Source organism: Centropristis striata, chromosome 2 (assembly GCF_030273125.1).
Source record: "Centropristis striata isolate RG_2023a ecotype Rhode Island chromosome 2, C.striata_1.0, whole genome shotgun sequence".
NCBI classification, from domain to species: domain Eukaryota; kingdom Metazoa; phylum Chordata; class Actinopteri; order Perciformes; family Serranidae; genus Centropristis; species Centropristis striata.
This window is the reverse complement of record NC_081518.1, coordinates 26,817,042-26,837,310: the sequence shown is the minus strand read 5'-3', so window position 1 is coordinate 26,837,310 and position 20,269 is coordinate 26,817,042. Positions and strand designations below refer to the sequence as shown.

Here is a 20,269-nt window from a genome sequence, read left to right as displayed (position 1 = left end):
TAACCGTATCATCAACATTGATGATTGTCACACTGTTCATGTCATGCATCAATATATTTTTTGTCAGGTGAGGGATAGTAGAGATGCAGAAGGAGATGTAGGTCAAAAAGGTCAAACCAAAAGAGAGAACAGTAAACTTAAAAGTAAAAACAGAAAACTAGAAGAACTACTAGAAAACACAGTGAACTGAAGGAGTTTGAGTGTTATTAAAGATACTTGTGTCCCCCCACCTCTGAAATCAAAATTTCGTCCATGATAGTATAGTTCCGTATAATATAGTAAAACTTTATAAGTCATGTGTCTGATGGTGTAATAATTAATTAGCCAGTATCAGTCATGACCCGGATGTGTGCGTGGTGAAGCGGGCGGTGCCGTGTTTGTACATCCGGTGTGTTGGAACCCTTCACGAGCAGCGAAGACGAGCCGAGCAGCGGAGAATGGAGAGAGCCGCTAACGACGCGCCGCCGCTAGCCTGAAACATCACTCACAACACACCAAAAATCTTCAACAATTAACCTCCGGGGGGACGCGTACATTTTAGCGTGACATATCCAGAAGCCGTGTCCGGACCGTGTGGATTAATCAGAGCGGAGGTGAGCCTGTTGTGTTTGTTTGCAGAGCAGCGTTTGGTAGTAAGCTGTTGGTTGTTAGCTCATATTTTCGCTGCTAACGGAGCTAATTTCCTTGTTGCGCTCGCTCCAGCTGTCACCGAGCCATCAGCAGCTAAGGCGTTAACACCAAGCTTCTTTCTCTGCTGCCAATTAAATAACATTACTATTATTTAGAAAAAAATCCGCAATTTTTTTTTCTTCTGAGATTGTATTTTACACCAGCCACTGTTTGGCTAACATTAGCTGTAGTCAGGTTTTCAGTTGGGAAGCTAACTTGAGCTAACGGTCAGTTCAATCGATACGACCACCACTAATGTTTTTAAGGCTTTTGTCCATGAAACGTTGGCGTGCATCCTTGTTTTGATTCAACTCGCAGGACCCGCTCACAAAGGATCGATGATCTTTTATATCAGCCTCAGCAGCCCCTCTACAAAACACTTCCTCACACACACACAGGCACACAGACACACACACACACACACACACACACACACACACACACACACAGTGTGTGTTATCACTGCTGCTCAGTGCAAGGTAACGGATGCACAGACAGGATGGCACAGAATATAAAATGTATTTTAAACTAAGGCCCCTCCTCAGCCTGGCCTTTTTTAAACGTCTGGTTATTGGCGTATAGGTAGCTTCAGCTAACAAACAGAAATTGCTGGATAGAAGTTGTCCAAAATATTACAGAAACAGTACACGGATTGACATTTACTTAAAAAAAAGCTAGGCAAGTTTTTCCACACAGAAAGTGTTTGTAATCTTTACTCAGGCTGTTTCTAAGTAATATTTATTGAATAGAACCACATATTATTTTAGGAAAACACACAAGTAACTTGCAGATTCACTAATGTCCCTCAATATCGACTAATAAGCCAATGAACTGGTTTAGTGAATATTACTTGGAACGAATGATTCAATTTACATACAAAACTGAGGACACATAATAACAATCACTAAGTAATGCACTACATGAAAAACTGCTATTTTAAAGTAAAAGCACTGAATTCATATTTCTTTGTAGAATTTATATAGATGATTGAAATAATAATTACAGGGCCCAAAAATTTTTTTTTTTTCAGTGAGTGGTATAAGTATAAGGATCTGAATTCTTCTTCCGCCTTTGTTATTCACCACTTTGATGCTTTATGAAACAGTGTTGGTAGTAATAGGTAGTACTTTTTTCTTGATTGAAGTAAACTTATTAACTAATGTGTCCCTTCAGATTACTAGTTACATAGAATATAAAATGTATTTTGACCATTTTTAGGAAAGGTTTAATTGTTTTAAACCTCTGTTTATTGGTATTTTAGATAGCAAACAAACAGAAAATGCTGGATATAAGTTATCCAAAATATTACAGAAACAGTACAGTCCAGTGGTATAAAATGAGTTTACACAGAGTACTGCAGACGAGACATTACAAACACAAAAACAGTACAGTTTACATAAACACACATAAAGAACAGGACATGTGCCGTAAATAAACAGTATAAATAATGACCAACATAGAAAGCTGCTTAACAAGGTGAATACTGACGTCTCACAGTATGACACAATTACTGTAGATTGTTATGGGGATGTTTATTGCCTAGCCTCAACGTAATCGGTGAAGGTTTGCCAAATCTGAGTTTTTCCAGTTTAAGGTGCTGCAACATCTTTGACCAACATTTTTATCGACGTAATTTTATTTTTAGGAGTAAATGCCAAGTTGAATTGTACTTCCTTATGTGCACATTTTCTGTACTCATAGTCAAATACGCATAGTGTACGTCTCAATATATATGTTCATGCTCAGCTGCATTGAATGTTTATTACTGAATCAATAGAGTGTTCAGTTACCCCTCATCTAGTAAAATACTTGCTTGGTGTCATTTTCCACTAAATAACACAGTGCTTTAAGAGAGAAGCTCCAGCCACTTCTGAAGTAATTTTATTGAAATATATGTTACTATCTGGGCGTTTGCCCAAATAAGGGCTATTTGGAGTCATGATAAAGGATTGTTGGCATCCTTTGAAAGAGTCCCACTGAAGAAAAAGCTGGATTTAAATAGTTTGAGTTGCATTTTTTTAAATAAAAAGTCACATTGAAGTAGAACTCAGAACGATGGAAATTTCACGGTTCAGCTGCTGGTTTTTGGATGATGTGATAGAAACAATCTAGAGTAATGTAAACGATAGACATTTGTACATTGCAGATTTTGCAGGTAATTAATTACTTGACAAATATGGTTAATGACTCATTAATCACTACATAATGTAGACCATATCAGTAAAGCTGAAGGTAGCTGTTGTTTTGCAAAATGGAAGATTTATATTTCTGCTGTAAGATATTTCAAACTCTTTGGCGGTAAAATCAGAGTTCATTGTCATGGATGCAGATGTACTGCACACAACAGCAATATATGTATATGTGTGTTGTCCTCTGTGAATTGTTGGAAGGGAAACTCCCACCAGTTATGGTTCATAAGAGCTGGCTTTAAGGAGAGAGGCAGCTGTTAGCTGGCACTGCCACAGTAGGAGTCTGCACTATTGGCAGGCCCCCCTCTCAGGCTGATCTTTCCACTGAAGGTTAATCACTCCACTCAGAGCCTTTATGTTTCTGTAAAAATGAAAAGATGTCAACAGATTAGTCATTTTAAATAGATGCTAATCAGCTTCAAGCATCTCAATTCCTCCCCATATTTTGACAGGCAGATTTGTGGACTGTAATCAAGGTTTTTGTAGTCCTTAATACATTTTCAATGCCACTTTAATGTTACTAAAGGAAATATACAAGTGAATAGCGCTGCAGTTTAAAACTAGCTATTAATCAATTACATCAACCTTTTCTGAACTATTGAAATGTTTACTTTTGATTAACAGTATCATCAGACAAACCCCGTTTGCCACTTTTCATCAGCCAGCCTGGCTGTTCTGGCTTTGTGCCAGTGATTAGACAGTAAACAATTGCGTGTTTTGATAGTTTCTTCACATTTCACTGGGATATTGTAACACCATTGTGAAAATAATACCGTCATAATACTACGTTTATATTTCTATAAACATCAAATTCCTGCTACATCATTTCCAGTGAGACCAAACCCCCCAAAAAAGAAAAAGTCTGTTGCATGTTTTCAGCTGAATAAATAACTGTGATGTTACACCAATGTGAGTAGAACTGAACAGGCTTGTAGTCACAACACAATCCTTTTGAGAGCATCTTTAGTAATATGACGCATTCCTTCTTCATGCAAAAAGAGCTTCATTCATTTCCTCATGATAGACAGGCAGTTTTACTTGCACAGAATGATGTATGTGTGTTATTGTTCAAAATATGCAGTGGTGTTATTGCATGGATTCTTTCGTTTGTGCCCACTTGTACTTTATGAGGTTAGCTCATCAGTTAAGTGCCATTTTTCATGAAGCAAAATAAGTGAGAATCCTATGTATATATTTCTTGCATTCCGTGTTAAAAAGGTTCATTAATCAATGCACACAATGATGTTAGTATTCCTTAAGCACTCATACAAGCCAAGCCAGAGTCAAATTAAATTATGCAAATGAGCACTACATCAAACATCAGGCTGTGCCATCATAAATCTAAACCCCCATCAAACCGGAAGCCACATTTAACACTTATCTACTGAAATCAAGCACAAAACCAGCTAAAGTCTCCACTTTGAAACTATGACACTCAAAATATAGAGCATGGTCATCAGACAACATTTTGCCTGATATCAGACAATTGTTAACTTGTCTCAGTGTTCAGTCTGACATATGCCACACACTCAGTACGTTTACATGACACTTGAAAAAAACAAAACATGCCGTAATCTGACTATAACTGGACAACTGAAGTGCATATAAACGTGTTAGTCCGACAGATATCGGAGTTCTCCAACTCCTATTAAGAAACCCAGATAATACGATTGGAATAGGATTTTTGCCGGCATGTATGTCATGATAACGCATGTGCGCATGCATTAGCCGGTCGCAGGTCAATAGCAAAGGCACAAAGTGTCAAACTGAGGTCAACCGGAAAGGGGGCCATATTAACCCGCTGAAACGACGCATATTGCCACCCAGTGTTGAGGAGGAGGACACGTTTCCGTCAGTTCTTTGATTTTCTCAGTTGCATGTAAACTGGGACAAGGACAGAAGTCCTATTAGACGCCAATGTCGATTTTTAAGCATTTAACTGTGCATGTAAACACACTGACTAACCAAATTCTGGTGGAGGGATTTGATTTTCTATAATAAATAAATTAATAAATAAATTGTGAGAAATCAGTGGATATGGCTGAATCTAGCGTCTTTTTAAGTCGACCTGGATGCTTAGCCAATGTATTTGTTTTGCCGGGGTTTTAAGAGTAGAGCAGAGCAATGTTTAAAACTATAATGTTTGGTGATATTAAGAAGACATGCCATCTGTGTGAACTGACAGTTCGACAATGGCATTAGTCCTGTACATGGTGCTAGTTTGCTAATCGTTAGTATGTTGGATTGATTGTTTTTTTAGTAAGAAACTAATGTTTCATGTCATGATGCCAAACAAATTGGTCAACTCGGTGGAGTGGACAGATTCAAAGGTCTGCAACTTTCTCTCACCTGAAGAAATGAGGATGGGAATTAAAAATCTGTTCTACTGTAAGATTTTGTCTGGTAGTCATGCTGCTTTGACGATATCCGTTCCTTTTATTAGTGCCTGAACGTTGCTTACACCAGGTTTATTGTTTACAGTTTATTGTGAGACAGTATCTTAGCTTTACTAGAAAAGATGCACACATTTTAAAAACTGCACAAGGGCAAAATGCTTTTGTTGTAGAACATTTTTTTGTAGAACAAATGAGAAAGAAAAGGGTTAATAGGCTAAATAGGTGATGGAACTTGAATTTATAAAATCCTTTCATGTCTTCTGGGAAACAAAATTACTTTTAAAGGATGCCAAAAGGTGTGTATCGTCAAACATATCCTCATTTATCAGGAGACATGGTGCCTCCACGGGGATAAAGGACGGGGATTCCCCCTGTTTCATCAAAACTGCAGAAGCCATTTGTACAGACCACAGAACGTTAAACAGTCCAGTGGATTGCTGGAATTTGTTGGTCACTTTATTTATGAAGTGTTCGGCTGATGTGAATCTACACAGACTTTAACGCCTTTGCAATATAATGTATTCCATTTTAATACAGATGCTCCACAATATTTGTTTTGTAAATCCCTTATACTTGCAAGGTGATATACATTTTATCCTTTAACATACTGCAATCCAGCTCAACAGCACCACTTACCATGTCCTAAAATGCTGCAGAGTTGCACAGTTTCAGCTAAAATTTAACATTTACAAAGGCAGTAGTTATTCTGGCTATTATTTTTGGATTGCTTTACATTTTGAAGCTGTAGATGTTACTTTTACCCCCAACACATGAATGTATTTATCAACTAGAATGGCACTTGGAGTGGTCAGACCTCCACCAAGGCCAATGGTGCATTCAGGTAGGCTTCTGGTGGTCTCATTTCCTGAGTTGGGAAGTCATTCCACCTTCAGTGTGTTCATGAGCTTTAAGTTACAATGTGGAAACAACATGGATGCTGCAAAAAAAGCAGAGTTGATTTTTATGCTCAGAGTCTTTAAACAACACATTGATAGTCGTTTCCAGTGTAACAGCAAAGAGCGAAGGATCAGGAGAGGAGAGTGAAAATGAATTAATGTATCCGCCCTGTGATTCGGATCCACTCCAACGTTTTATGGGTTCTTTCACTGCCTATGCTGCACCCTTCCACCAAGTTTCATAAAAACCGGGCCAGTAGTTTGTCCATAATCATGCTGACAGACAGACCAACAAAAAGACAACCCGCTCTGAAACGTCCTTCGAGGAGGTAATAACCAGACGAAATGATACACAAGTAGAAAAATAATACCTAGGCACTCATTACAGCATATAATGTGATACGCCTTTGTAATTAAAGGTTGCAGATGTTTTCCTGCCCTTCATGACGTGTAGTTTTGCTGCCTTTATTTAGCATGAATTGAGTTCTTGTCCCACTTTGATGTGTATTTTTCCACCCTAATCCTCAGGTTAGACATGTCTGAACATGTCTGAGATACAATGTCGCTGTGGTAATCTTACTGGTAATACAAATCACATATGCATAAAACAGGCAAAGACAATGTGATACTCTCATACTCTTGACTTTAATGTGAAAACACCTTTTAAGTAAAGCTTGCCTGACAGCTTGCCTTCCTTCAAATTAACCAAAATAAAACCAGCCTGGTGTCAGCATTGTGTGTTGCAAACAAAATAAGTGTTTAATATACAGTTACTGTTTCATTATTGTGAAATTGAACAAAGTTTTGAAACATTTTATCAACCTTAATTTAAATCCAAAAGCACGAGTGGAAATAAAAAATAAGCAACAATGTGACACCTCTGTGTCTGCTGACCATAAATCATGTTTAACTTCCTCCAAACAAATGCCCACGATTAAGTATAGCAACACACTGCAATGTTATTGAATCTTCAATAACCTTATTATTGCAGTAACTTCAAAGCTGTGTTTAACAGTATTACAAGGTCAGGTATAATTCTGTTGTTTAGCAGTGTGTGATGTGGTGTTTGAGTCTAGCCTGTGAGTGTGTTTATTATCCTGCGTCCACTGTGGAGTTTGTGTGTGAGGATGGTCTTCAATCAGGAGAGGCACCTCGCCGAGCTAATCTAAACACTGGCGCACACACACAGTGGGATCAGAGTGGCCTACAAATGATTATTTGCACAATGGAAACTGTTACAGCTCACCATTTGTCGTTGCTGCAAACCTGTTTTATAGCCACGTTGTTCTGTTTCTGGTTTTATGTAATAGCAACAGTGCACAGTTGCCCTTGAGAGCAAACTAGCTGTCTTTGATGCTGAGATCTGTGCAGGCAATACTGAGTATGAGTCATCCGGAAGCCCACACACAAATACTCTTCAGCAGCAGCCTTTCCATGCTCAGGAATTACAGCATTGTCATGAAAACATTAGCAGCTGTTGTTTTTTTATTGGAAGCATAGAAAAAGTTGTTTTTAATGAAAAAGTACTTTTTAAAAATGTGTTTTTTTTTTGGATGAATATTTAGTGGAGCTGGGTATCTGCCTGATTTACAGAGAACATTTTGTGTGCATCTTGCTTCAGTATACTAACAGAGTAACAGACTAGGAAGTCCCCAATGAGGCCTGCAGCTGATAAACATCATAGATCTCATGTCTTAGTGATTGCTGAATCATACACCAAACTGCCTTCATTTTTTATAATCACATAATTTAATATCCGCATTCTCGCCCAGAAGGGGTTATGTTGAACCCGAAATTATTTTTTTCTGAGCTCTCGTTGAAATCCGACCAGTGTCCATCAAGTTAAGCTACAGTGTCCTTGCGAGCAGACGTAGCTTTATATAATTGTTTACATAACATTCCCCACTGACATTGTCTGCTGGGCTTTAGCTGTGGGTGGTGGAGAGTCTTAGATGCCTTCACGATACCAAACTATGACTTAAGGTTTGTGTTGATGATCAGACTGTTTGCTGGTGTTTTCTGTGACCATTATGACTTGATGACTATCTCTTTAGCTCAGCAGCGCTGTTACAGTAAGCCAGCCCTGTCCTCATTTAGCACTGTCTGCTTGTAAACAGTGAGCGTTTACATGACTCATGACCTTCAAATATGAGTTCAACTTTCAATCATACAGTGAAGATAAAATAGAAAATATTTAACTGTTAATATAGTGATTACTGTTGTCCTGATTATTCTTTTTGACACTGGAAACAAAGCAAAATGAGCCTCTTTTCAATTCTTAAAATTAAACATCAAGCCAATGCACCAGTGTAGCTGCTACACCACCATGCCTAACTGTCTGCAGTGGATGATTGTCCCCTGACTGAACTTCTGCTGAGTTATGCAGGTCTTTTTTTCAGATTTTACTGCACCTTTTTTTCACATAATATTAACCGTAGTGGAATTTTAAATCACAAAATATCCGCCTTACTCCTGCCATTGCCCTATACCATAGGCACTGGATCATTGTTGAATATTTTAAACCTAATTCAGTCCCAATTTCTGGTTTATTTTACTTTAATGTGCTGTGTCTCTTCACTTATTGAGGCAGGGGGGCATTTCTTTTTAATTTAGTGGCTAAAGTGTCCTTAATGTGGAACTACTTTAAATTGACATTTGCAGTCCCGGTGTTTTCACTGTGCCAGTGTTTGGAATGGTTATTTAAATGAGTGTCATCATTTTGTGGTTAATGATCTTATGCTTACAAAAGCTTACAAGACATTTGTGCAGTTTCAACAACTGGCTAAAGAAGAAGTTCACTGAAAAAGATCAGCCAACTGTACATCCTTTCTTTCTGACACCCTGGGAGACTACTCCTTAGAACCACACCACCATGTTCAACCTTTTGGTCTCTGTGGAAAGTTAATGTCATGTTCCTTTGTTCCAGGTCTTTCACCTTCTCCTTCCTGTGACAGATGTTCAGGCCAGAGATCAGCCTGCTCAACAACTGTTAGAGGTGACAGGGCGAGGACGGGGGAGGCGTGTCGGTTAGCTGTGCCAGGTTTTGTCTCATGAGAGTGACTGTGCCATCCAGGCACTGCCAGTGACTAGGGCTGTGGCTGTGGTGGGCCCGGCCCAGGAGGCCTTTTTGTACATCACTCCGGGCTCCCGCTGACCTGTGCTGCTCACGCCATGGATCAACAGAGAGATAAATATGGCGAGCGGCCCGCCAGGAGCACTAAAGTTTCCCAGGGAAGCCGCAGCGGACACTCGTCCCGACCATCTGGCTCCTCCAGCTCATCTGGGGTCCTCATGGTGGGGCCAAACTTTCGTGTGGGCAAGAAGATCGGCTGTGGAAACTTTGGTGAATTGAAGCTAGGTAAGTTGATTATAAATATTGAAAACATCTCTCTGTGTAATGCAGTACAGGTCCACTGCACTGTAAATTAAAGCCTATGAAATAATATTAAACAAAAACAACACACAGTAGTTGAATAAAAACTAAGCATTATCACTTCTATGACAATACAGTTTTTTGTGTTTTAATAGACAATAGCATTATCTTTGGTTGATTTTACCTGGCAACTAAAATGTACTATATATCTACACAGTAGAGTTGGAAAAAAAAGGAACACGATTGGATCATATTCTGTTATAGATCTTTTATACGCCAACCTTGCTAACTTTGAAGGAAATTTAAATAAAAAAAATCTTGACCCAGACACAATAAAGGAGTTGCCTGTTCCCTGGTGGACCGGTTGTGAAGCCTTAAGTGGTGTACTTTATTTTTTAAAAGCCATCTAAGCCATCTTTCCTGTCTTATTTCAGGTAAAAATCTCTACACCAACGAGTATGTAGCTATTAAACTGGTAAGTGCACACTTTCTTTCTCTGCTTGATTCCTCGCCTCTGCTGATATAAGAATCCTTTGCAAAATGATAGATAAAATAGTTACATCGATGAATAATGACACATGTGGTGTACTCGAGTTTAGTGATGCATCTAAAGTGTCTCTTAAATTATATAATGTCAGTGCTTTGTTCAGACAGGGAAGCTGTTATTAAGCCTCAATTAGACACAAATTGCATGTTTTTCACAGCCATTTGCAGTTCATTTCCAGAAATATGACTCGCAGGTTGTGCTCGGATGTCACAGTGGGGTTGGTTCTTATACTGACTGTTCTGGTCTGAGAGAGAAATGTGAATGAGGTGTAGATACTGGATGAGGTGTGTCTTCCCAGTGGCTGCTGGACTGGAAATCCTGACTCCTGACTCATGCTTTTAGTATTGCTTACGAGAGAGTAGTAAATACACTAGATACAATGGTATTATGTTTACTGAGCCAAAGTTTTCAGTTGCTCGCGCTGCTATATTCTGTTCTTACAACAACTGAGAAATGTTCCACTAAAGTGTGTGTTGAGATTGAAAACATCTGTAACTTTGAGCACACTGGCTTTATTTCATACTCAGGCCAGTTTTCCAAACATTTTATCCGAAAATTATTTTTGGATTTTCCATTTTTAAACTCCCTTTTTGGCATTTTTCGGTAAAAAAAAACCTAGGGCTGTCTTGAATACCATTATCAGGACTTTGACGCTTCAGTAAGAATTACTTTAACTAGCTTCAACTAGATAATCAACAAACATTTTTAATGGGATTTGATGTTTTTTCCCGCACTGTTGATCAGAAGTTTAGGTTCATTGTGTAACCTTTAGGTAAAACTAAAGGTTGAGTTAAGAAGCAGCTTGCAAAATGGAGACTAATGGAATAATGGAAGAGTCTGCCATCTCCTGTATCAAGAGTTTTTGGAGGAGAACAAATATGACGGATGCATTTTTAACTCTAATTTAGCTTTTGGTTGAAGAAAGAGTTGTTGGTAATGTTTGTGCAAACCTGACACCCAAATCCCATTCTGACAATGTTTGTGCTGGTAGTGCCACTTTGTTAGGGAGGGGTTTCCTGTTTTATCACCAAATTCCCAATGTGAAATCCCATTTCATTGGATAGCATGTTGGTGTATGCCCTGAAGTATAAGATGAGTCATCACAAAGATTGTGGACGGTTTTAATCACAAAGATTGTAGACACACGTTCATAGATTTTCAGTCAAATTCTGTTTTAGGTGTTTTTTTCTTTCCACTGTTTTATTCTGGTTCCTGAGGTTCTTGTCACTAACTGAGTACTGGTTTGGATGTGTCCTGTGCAGGAACCAGTGAAGTCGAGGGCACCACAGTTGCATTTAGAGTACCGATTCTACAAAACACTGGGAACTACAGGTAAGGTCACAGATGTGTTTTCATACCCCTCGTGGTGTTTTTATGTGACTGCATGACAATGATATGACTGTTTAGGAAGATCAGCCCAAAAGATTGCATCATTTCCACAACAAGTGATTACTCCTCTCCGCTCAGGTTACATATTGATATTAAGCTGGGTCAGCAACTTATTTTAATCTCCAGGACTTTGTGTACAAGAGTGCGTCGATGCCTACGTGCAGAGAGAGCCTGTGAAAAGTGACCTTGCTTGACAATAGACTTACCAGGGGTGCAAATCAATATGGAAAGTGTTGACATAAAGCTTCTTATACACCCACAAAACATATGCAGCAGCTGATGTGTTTTCTGCTCCACTGAAAAGACTTCCTTGTTGTTATCTCCTTGTTGTTATCTTGGCAGAATATGCAGGAGGTGTTGCACACTGTGTTTGAGAACTTATCTTCAGTGCTGTCTGCAATATCAGTGGTTTTCCGTCTGCAGTAGACTTAACAGACGTGCTCAGGTCTGATTGAGCTGATAATAACTTAAACATCTTCTGTATTATTCAGTGCGTCTCACTGACTCAGTGTGGTTGTCCATGTGTCTAGTCTGGGTATGTTGGAACACATCCACATGGCAGTGGAAAAAAGCTGTGAACACAACACTGACATTTTATGACCTTATTAAGTTGAAATGGTGAACTTGTGAGCAAACTGTTGCTTTTTTACACATCCAGCAGTTACAGTATCATTATCATTAATTTGTAGTCGTGCTTCTGGACCCCTGGTGAATGTGCATTTAATACTCTATCTCCTTTAGCTCTGTTTTTAATTACTAATCCCTGAGGCATTTGTCTGGCACTAAATACTCCATAATGTTTACTAGCTAGTGGTTAGTTTTAACATTTTTATCACCAAAAGTTTCCAGGAACTATGGGAGAAATTAATTAACAAACTAACTTCCCTTTTTGCGTTTGCGCTGTACAGTTCTTACAGTTGAGTGCAGATTGCAAAATAGTGTGTGTCTGAGGTTTTAATTGAAAACAATGGGGATGAGTGCAAGGAGAGTGAAAGAAAACAATTAAATTATGGACTGGAAAACCAAAACAATTGTCATTTTCTGACCAAACAGTTCTGCGGACTCACTGAGAGGAACTGCCCATTGGGTAGCCCCACCTAGAACTCCATAACTTCAAGGGCTTTGTATTTTTCCTCATACCATATATGCTTAGTGAAGCCTGGACTTTGCTGTCACCCTATTTGTATGTGTATTCTTTAGTTGTTGTTTTTTCATAAGCTATAGTTTGTGGTGCCTGTTGTAACAGGTATTTTTAAAATGGTGGTCTCCGGTGCTTCGTTGGCTGTGTTCGACCAATCAACATGCTCCGTACCAATAGCCTTACACTTGCCTCACCCCTGGTTTCTATTGTGTTAGGGGAGTACTTGCGCTGAAATAGGAACTAAAAAGTCCATCAGAAAAGATGGGTCCTAATTTTTGCGGATTGAAAACAGTAAAAAGTGCAGTTCTTCAAAATATGGTAAGGTTCCGCCGGTCTGATGCCAATTGTGTCCGCACTGCAAGAAGTAGGAATGTATCGTGTCATAACCTAATTTTGAGGATGTTTGAGCTCCTAATTCAGAGTAGATACTCACCCAGCATGAGAGGAACCTTGAGAGATCCAAGTGTACAGTGATTGGTTGGAGACGTATGTTGTTTGCTCAAAAAGTTCCTCTGGTCTGAAAACGTTTAATAGGTTGAAATAAGCTTTAAAAGAGAACTGAAGAGTTGGAGCATGATTCTCCGCAGATCCATCACTACGATCGATCCCTTTCACATTGCACATAGTCATTTGACCCATCTCTTTTAAAAAATATTGATTATAGTCGCATGAAGGAAATGTGAGGTTTGACCTCTCCAGCATGAAGCAGCCTTATACATTGTCATGTGTAGTAAAGGAATTCACTTTAGATTTCTGTAGTCTTCTTCAAACAGCCATTAATGGATAACCAAAGTAACTGACTGCATGAGGCTCGATCAACCAGTCAAAGGTTAGCACTAAAACACATCACCAGATGGTCTTTAATTATTTTATATATTTAATATGCAGGCCATAAAATTTTGCACATACCAGATAACCCATCTATTCATGGTCAGTTCAGCTAATATCATTGTAGTGCATTACTATTGTCTATCTGATACTCCTTTATTAGTTTTTGTGTTGTCTGCAATCAGTCAAACCCAAATGATTCCAATCCAAATGTCATAAATGTAGTTTTTCCTGATATCTTACCTGTGGCAGTTTTAATTTTTTTTTAAATTATTGTTCTAATATTTATTTTACCTTTGTCCACACATAATGGCTGGTGGCAACAGTTTCGCCTCCACTGTGTCTGGTTCATGGTGTTGAATAGTGATGTCAACACCAACTGACATCACTCTGTTTGTCTTTTCCCAGAGCCTCATATTCAGTTGGTCTTTTTTTGCTAGAGTGGTGCCCTTTACACTTTATTATTCTGTGTTCAGAATGAAAAACAATACAATAATAGTTTGCTTCTGGACTCCTCTTCCTTTAACTCTGCTCCCCTGAGAATTTATCAGTTTGTCATAAAAGATTAGTCAAGGTCTGCTGACGCATCCCTGTTACAGCAACCACTGACAAGAATCTTGTGAGGATTAAATGACTACAACAGAGAAATAAATTAAGAGCAAACTTTTTTAGTCTTGGTACGAGAGGAAATGGGTGGGGACCCTAGAAACAATGGAACAATAGAAAAATCTTTTTTAATAGTTGTTCCTTGCTCTACTGGTAAAATGGTTAAAATAATGTATACATTGCGCTGGTAGTCACATGAATACATCTAAACTGCAGCTAGAGATCGATTAGAGATATGTTTAATCATGCTTGTGAATTTATTAATCTAGGCTTTCCTTTCAGTTAAATCACAGTGTTTCAGTTTAGGGATGGTCTCAGTCACAGTTTGGCATGGAATATGAAAGGCACGTTTTTGTGATGTATGTTCCTTGATGTGCTTTTTGGAGCTCCACATGCATATATGATAACCAGACTGGGAATATAATGGCTATTGTTTTGCAAAGGCAAGGGCTGGAAAAGGCCAACTGTGCGGAAACTCATTAAATATTTAGAGAGTGGGTCTGCCTCTCTTAGTACTAACCTGCCTCTGTCCTCTCCTCCAGATGGGATAACGTGACCTCATTTCTTCTTGGCTGTGTGCTGTGCCACATTCCTCTCAGCCAATGTGGTTGTCACGGTGTCTGTGCGACAGGGTCTTTATGAATTAATGTGGTTTGACTCAGATGCTCAATCAGGTGTTGTATCTGGTGCATAACCAACTGTCACTGGATATTAATGAGGATGATTCAATCAGGAATTAAGCATCTTCATCAAGATATTATGAGCGAATATGAATCAGAGCAGTCAATAACAGTTTCATCGCTGCCTCGGTTTTACAAGACAGCAGACTGTGAGGCATTATTGTGCTGAGGACAAGATGGTTTTAAAGATCAGGAGGGTTTTGTTCAAGGGTGGGTGGACGCTATTGAGCTGTTAAAGGCATTGGCAGTCAGACCTCATCGTGAAACACTACACCAGCTCTGTGACCGTTGCAATCCCAAGGAGTAAACATTTCCCACAGTGACAGAGCTTACTAGATTTTACAAACATGTAAAGGAAAAGGCCGGAGGTCTTATCCTGGATTTCTGTTCCCACTAATACGAACACATGGATCCTTGTTAAGAATAGAACTTCTCTCAGAGCGCTGAGTGGAAAAATAAGGCATCATAAGTATAGAGAGAAGTGTTTCAGTGGATTTTTTAAAATGTTACAGCCGTATAGTCTATTAGTCATAAAGAGATTTTAGAAGAAAAAAAAGATGTTGATATAGTATTAAGTTGTTTTAGCATTTTGAAATCAGTCAATGTTTCATGAGCCATGTCTTGTAGTTTCAGTATTCCCGGTAAACATTTGAAAAAACAAATTTTGCTAAAGCTAACTGCATAGAAGGAAAAAAGTGTACATTACGGTCAAATTTCAAATGTTGATTTATTTTCTCTTTCATGGTGAACCACCCTTACAGCTACCTGCGGGCACAGTTTTGCATTGCTGCTTTGCAAAGCAGTCACCGAACTGAAACAAGACGGCTAATGTGTAAATTTAAAGGGGACTTATACTCAGGTTCTTACTTATATTTTCTACAAGAACATGTTTCCATTCTTTAATGTGCAAAAAAAAAAAATTTTTTCATTTAGTTCTGACATCATAACCTTACAGAAGTCCTGACAGCTAATTCAACTGACTGAGTGTTTTATGTACTTTTACAGCATTTATATAGTACCAAGTCCTGCTTTACAATAAAATAGACAAGGATATCTTACTTTTTACTATATGGACCTAAATGCAGACATTGTGTGTCAAAGTGTATCAGCATAATGCAAATACCTGGTTATATTCCACAAAATATTTTGCACACACCTGTCATAAATTTACAATGCAAAAATCCACCCATCCACCAATCTGACTGCTTATCCTGTGGCTCAAGGCTGCAGCCAATCCCAGCACACAGTGGGTGAACGGTGGGGTGATCAGTCTATCACTGGGCTAACGCATGCATAAATATAGTAAGAAAAACACATTCACACTCACACCTACAGTTTAATTTAGAGTCACGAATTCACCTAAGCTGCTTTTCTTTGGACTGTAGGAGGAAACCCACACAGGCACGAGGAGAACATGCAAACTCCACACAGACAGGCTCCACACTGCAATCCTAACACCATTTTTGTGATGTTTTCTTACATTATTCAAAAAAGTTATTTAAAGTTGCCAGCATGCCATGCATGCAGAAACTGCCATTTTTAATCTTTCTGTAATATTTTTGTTAAGCATGGGACTTGTGACATGGCATAGTGATGCTGTGGCATGAAGCATCTCAGAGTACAAAATTATGACATAAATAGGTCTACAAATTATTGATAGGTAAAAATAGATGTTGAGTGAATTTCTTCAACCTCCTTGTCACAATGACGTGTAATTTATTAATAACAGAGCCACTGCGACCAGATGGTCACAATAAAACACCGACGCACAGGACCGGTCTCATCACAGAGTCCAGAGAAAGATCTGGTCTTTGACAGCTCGTTGAAGAATTGCACACATAGAAAGTCGTGCGCAGAGAGATTTGGGCGAGTGCCTTTTCAGTCGGGCTTAGAACCAGTCATATTCATTCATCACACATTCATCTTGTTCACAAAGGGCTGCAGCCAGCACGTCTATTAGATTACGGTAATGCATAGGAAAATGTATTCCTTTATCCTTTTACACAAGACAGACTGTTTTATTCAACGGCTGACAAAAATGATACATCTGTGGAAGTCTGCATAAAACCTTTTGTAGTTATAATTTTTATGCTGATGTTTTATTCTGTTCTGATCACAGACTTAATGCTCTGAGTAATGAAATTAGTTCATATGACGTATCTCGATGCAGTATTTGCATTTTACTACACAATACAACATGCTGTACTTTTACTCAGTAGTGCTGCAGTGATATATTAGTGATCGAATATTCTCCCAAATATTATAGAGCAGTAGTTAATATACCGAAAAAATAAGACTGGTCTTCTAAATTGAACAACAAATTAAATTGTTTTTATTGCTTAAATTGCACAAATAATATAAACTGATTTAGTGCTAGAGGTGCCACATTACATCCTGGGCTTCAAAGAAAACATTTTATAAAATGTAAAAAACGAAACATTTCACATCTATTTCTTTTGTGCAATGTAGGAATTCAACTGTTCAGTCTATCTATTTACAATTTTCTTTTTTACTTTTACTTACCGTATCTAATATAACTTTTTTGGTGATGATTCTTGTTATAGATTGGCCTTGAGTTTCACAATGAATCGTTTCAGCCCTAATACTTTGATATTAAGTTTAATAAAAAAATAAAGTAAGCTAACTCTTCAGTCAAATATTATGTCTGAAGAGAATGTGTCAGTCTGTAAGATTAGAGCAGACATCCTCCCCCGCATGAACTAGATACCGAAATTCAGAAATTTAACAATCAGCAGCCTTTTAGAAACTTGGCACCTGCAAAATATTGCTCTAATCAAGGCAAATAAACCTTTTTAGACCCAGTGCTGTTCTGCTCACTCACTCACTCACTCACTCACTGATGCAAACTGTCAGTGTAGATATTTTGTTGAAACTGCTGTCTTTGTTTGTCTATGCCACATGCCGTTCACTTGCTTGCAGCACTGTAGAAATGTCTTGAATACCAAGTCAGAACTACACCCAGGAATTGCTCTCATTATTTCTTAAGAAATGCGGATGAGAGAAGTCCAAAGTGGTACCTACAGAAGTGGTAGCTTCAATAAAAGTTTGAGTCTTCCTGTACAATTAGAATATACTTTGCAGTACAGGACACACAGATTTGATCTCTCATAAGAACCATTTTGCTGCAGATAATGATGGTTCTGCGATCCTCGGTTTCCCCTTGCTTGTAAAAAGCTTGACCAACCTTGTTTTCAGTTGAACAACCGTTTATCCACTTATTTACAGCACATCTCCAATCTGACACATTTTTAGGCCTCCCACAGGCACCCGGGGTTTCAAGGCACTCATTCCTATGGTACAATTAGCAACCCACAGAACTGCATAATGGTGTCCAGAAACACAAGATGGAGCACAGCAAGACTCCTACATGCCCATATGCTAGCTGACAGCATTCACGCCACCTTTCATGCTGCAGTGTATTTCCTATTACCCAGCTGGCAAGTAAAAAATCTTGAGCAGCATATTGAGTGTAAATATGTTAAAGCACTACATCAGGATTAGTATTTAGCTTTCTGTTGATCATTCGCTGCTCAAATTACCCGAGCAAAATCATGTTTATGAGGGCAATTTGGTCACTTCATTTAACTTTATCATGCAATTCTTAGAGCTGTCTTCTTCCTTGTGGCACACAGAACATGAATGAACTGAGCATACAACCATTATATTGTTGGCTGGCACCCCGTCCACCATTTTAACCCCTGTGTGTGCAGAGGAAAAGAAAAATCTTCTTCAAGCTTGTACATAAACATAGTTATAGTAAATATAACTAAACCCCTCTATAGGTACCCCTCTAGTATTTTCCTGAGTTGGTGGAGACCAAAACAAAGCGAGAAACAATATTGTATTGGGCTCCAAACGCATGCTAATGTTGCTTGGTGTCTGCTGGATGTGTAAAGCAGTGTGCCAACATGTTCACCATATCTTTATGAAGTGATTATATGTCAATGTTGCGTTTACAGCTGGTTGTGCTGCCACTAACTTGCAATAAAAAGTCTTTGATTGAGAGGGGAGGAACATTTTGGAAGTTGTTCTTCTAACTTTGTAGCATCAGTGTTAAAGCTCATTAACAAGCCAAAGAAGATGTGTTGTATTTTATTGCTCAGAGCCTTCAAAGCACATGTTGTGGCTGTTTCCAGTATTTGTGTGACTGTGAAAAGCACTGGAAATAATTCAGGCGAGTCATTATATGTGTAAATGTGAATTTTCCCTGTTGGAACTAATTTTTCCGATTATTCTGACCCCACATGACTGCAGCACAAATGCCCTATCTTGCATTGTAAACAAAATTGAAAAATAAGTTGTGTATCCACCCCGTGATTTGGATCTGCTCCAGAATCTAGTGGGTTCTTGGTTGACTCATGCTACACCCTTCAACTGTGAAAATTGGGCCAGTTTTTTTGTTGTAATCCTGTTGTCAGACAAACAAGCTGAAAACATGACCTTCTTGACTTAGTTAACAAAGCTACTATGTACAGAGTAATGTTAACTCTCTGCAAGAGGGTTTTTTTCATTTCAAAATCTGCAGACACTGGATATTAAAGGACTGGTTTAGGATCAGGGACATGAAAAGCAATCAGGACATCCCTACTTCTTTTAACTTCTGTGCAATTATAATATTTCCAAGGACTGAGCACAGCTTAAGCAGTCTGATAAAGCAAGGTCTGTATGATTGGAGCGGCAGCATTTTTCTTTGAAGTTTCTTGAGGGGACCTTTTTTAATAGGACTCTGAAGAGCAGAGAGCAGGGCCAAACTTTGAATCATGCTTTCCCCAAAGGCAATTAACAATTTGACCTGATTTCCTGTTCTTTGAAACTGAAGTTCAGGATGTGGTCAGGAAGACAACAAAGAAGACAGATATCACCAATTACAAATAATTATAAATGAATAGGAGTTCCACGTGCATGAAACATGAGATCCTGCAAAACATAAGATCAGATTAGATTAATTAGAATTTCATACTGTGAGTGCAGGATGGTGAGGGAAAGGGAAATTCCCTTTGTGTGCTTATTAATGTCAACTGTCTAATTTCATTAAAAGCTTCATGATTATAGAAAAAACAAAACCACCGTGTTCCACACCCTTACCATCCCAAGTTTAACAGTAGTAAGAGCTTTTCCCATTCCCAGATCGCCTGCATTACAAAAACCCATACAGAGGAATATAATGATCAGAGCACCTGCTCTACCATTATTACTGCTGCATTAGACTGAGCAGACAACACTACACCGCACCATGACAAGAAGTAAAATAAGAGCCAAGGTGACAGATGGAAAGGATTTTGGAGCAATTAGAGTGAGTAGAGCAGAGAGGATATGATTCAGTTGGGAGGATGTGATATGAGGCAGTGAAAAGATTAGTTTTCAGCCTGCAGTAGAGGAGTGACACAGTTTTATTTGCAGGCACTGCGTTGTATTTTACTTCAGGGTTAATGTTTACCTAGCAGCTTTCTCTGCTCTCTGTCCTCACTAACCTTGTGGCGCCCCTCCTCCTATCTGACCAGTTTGAGGCCTCTTATGGTTCACCTTGGACCCAG

The 20,269-nt window shown here is 38.7% G+C and overlaps 1 protein-coding gene across 4 annotated transcripts in view; it reads left to right on the top strand.

Annotated features, from left to right (window-relative positions):
• Positions 1–431: 431 nt before the first annotated feature.
• The window catches only part of csnk1g1 (casein kinase 1, gamma 1), a 39,288-nt gene continuing 19,450 nt past the window's right edge, over positions 432–20,269 (top strand). For 2 of the 4 annotated variants that reach the window (XM_059347736.1, XM_059347727.1), the window contains exons 1-4: positions 432–593; positions 9,077–9,508; positions 9,958–9,998; positions 11,333–11,402. In XM_059347736.1, the coding sequence (XP_059203719.1) occupies positions 9,322–9,508; positions 9,958–9,998; positions 11,333–11,402 (298 nt within the window). In that variant the 5' untranslated portion in view covers positions 432–593; positions 9,077–9,321. The remainder of the gene's footprint in view (positions 594–9,076; positions 9,509–9,957; positions 9,999–11,332; positions 11,403–20,269) is intronic. The other 2 variants (XM_059347753.1, XM_059347746.1) reach the window with 1 other exon arrangement.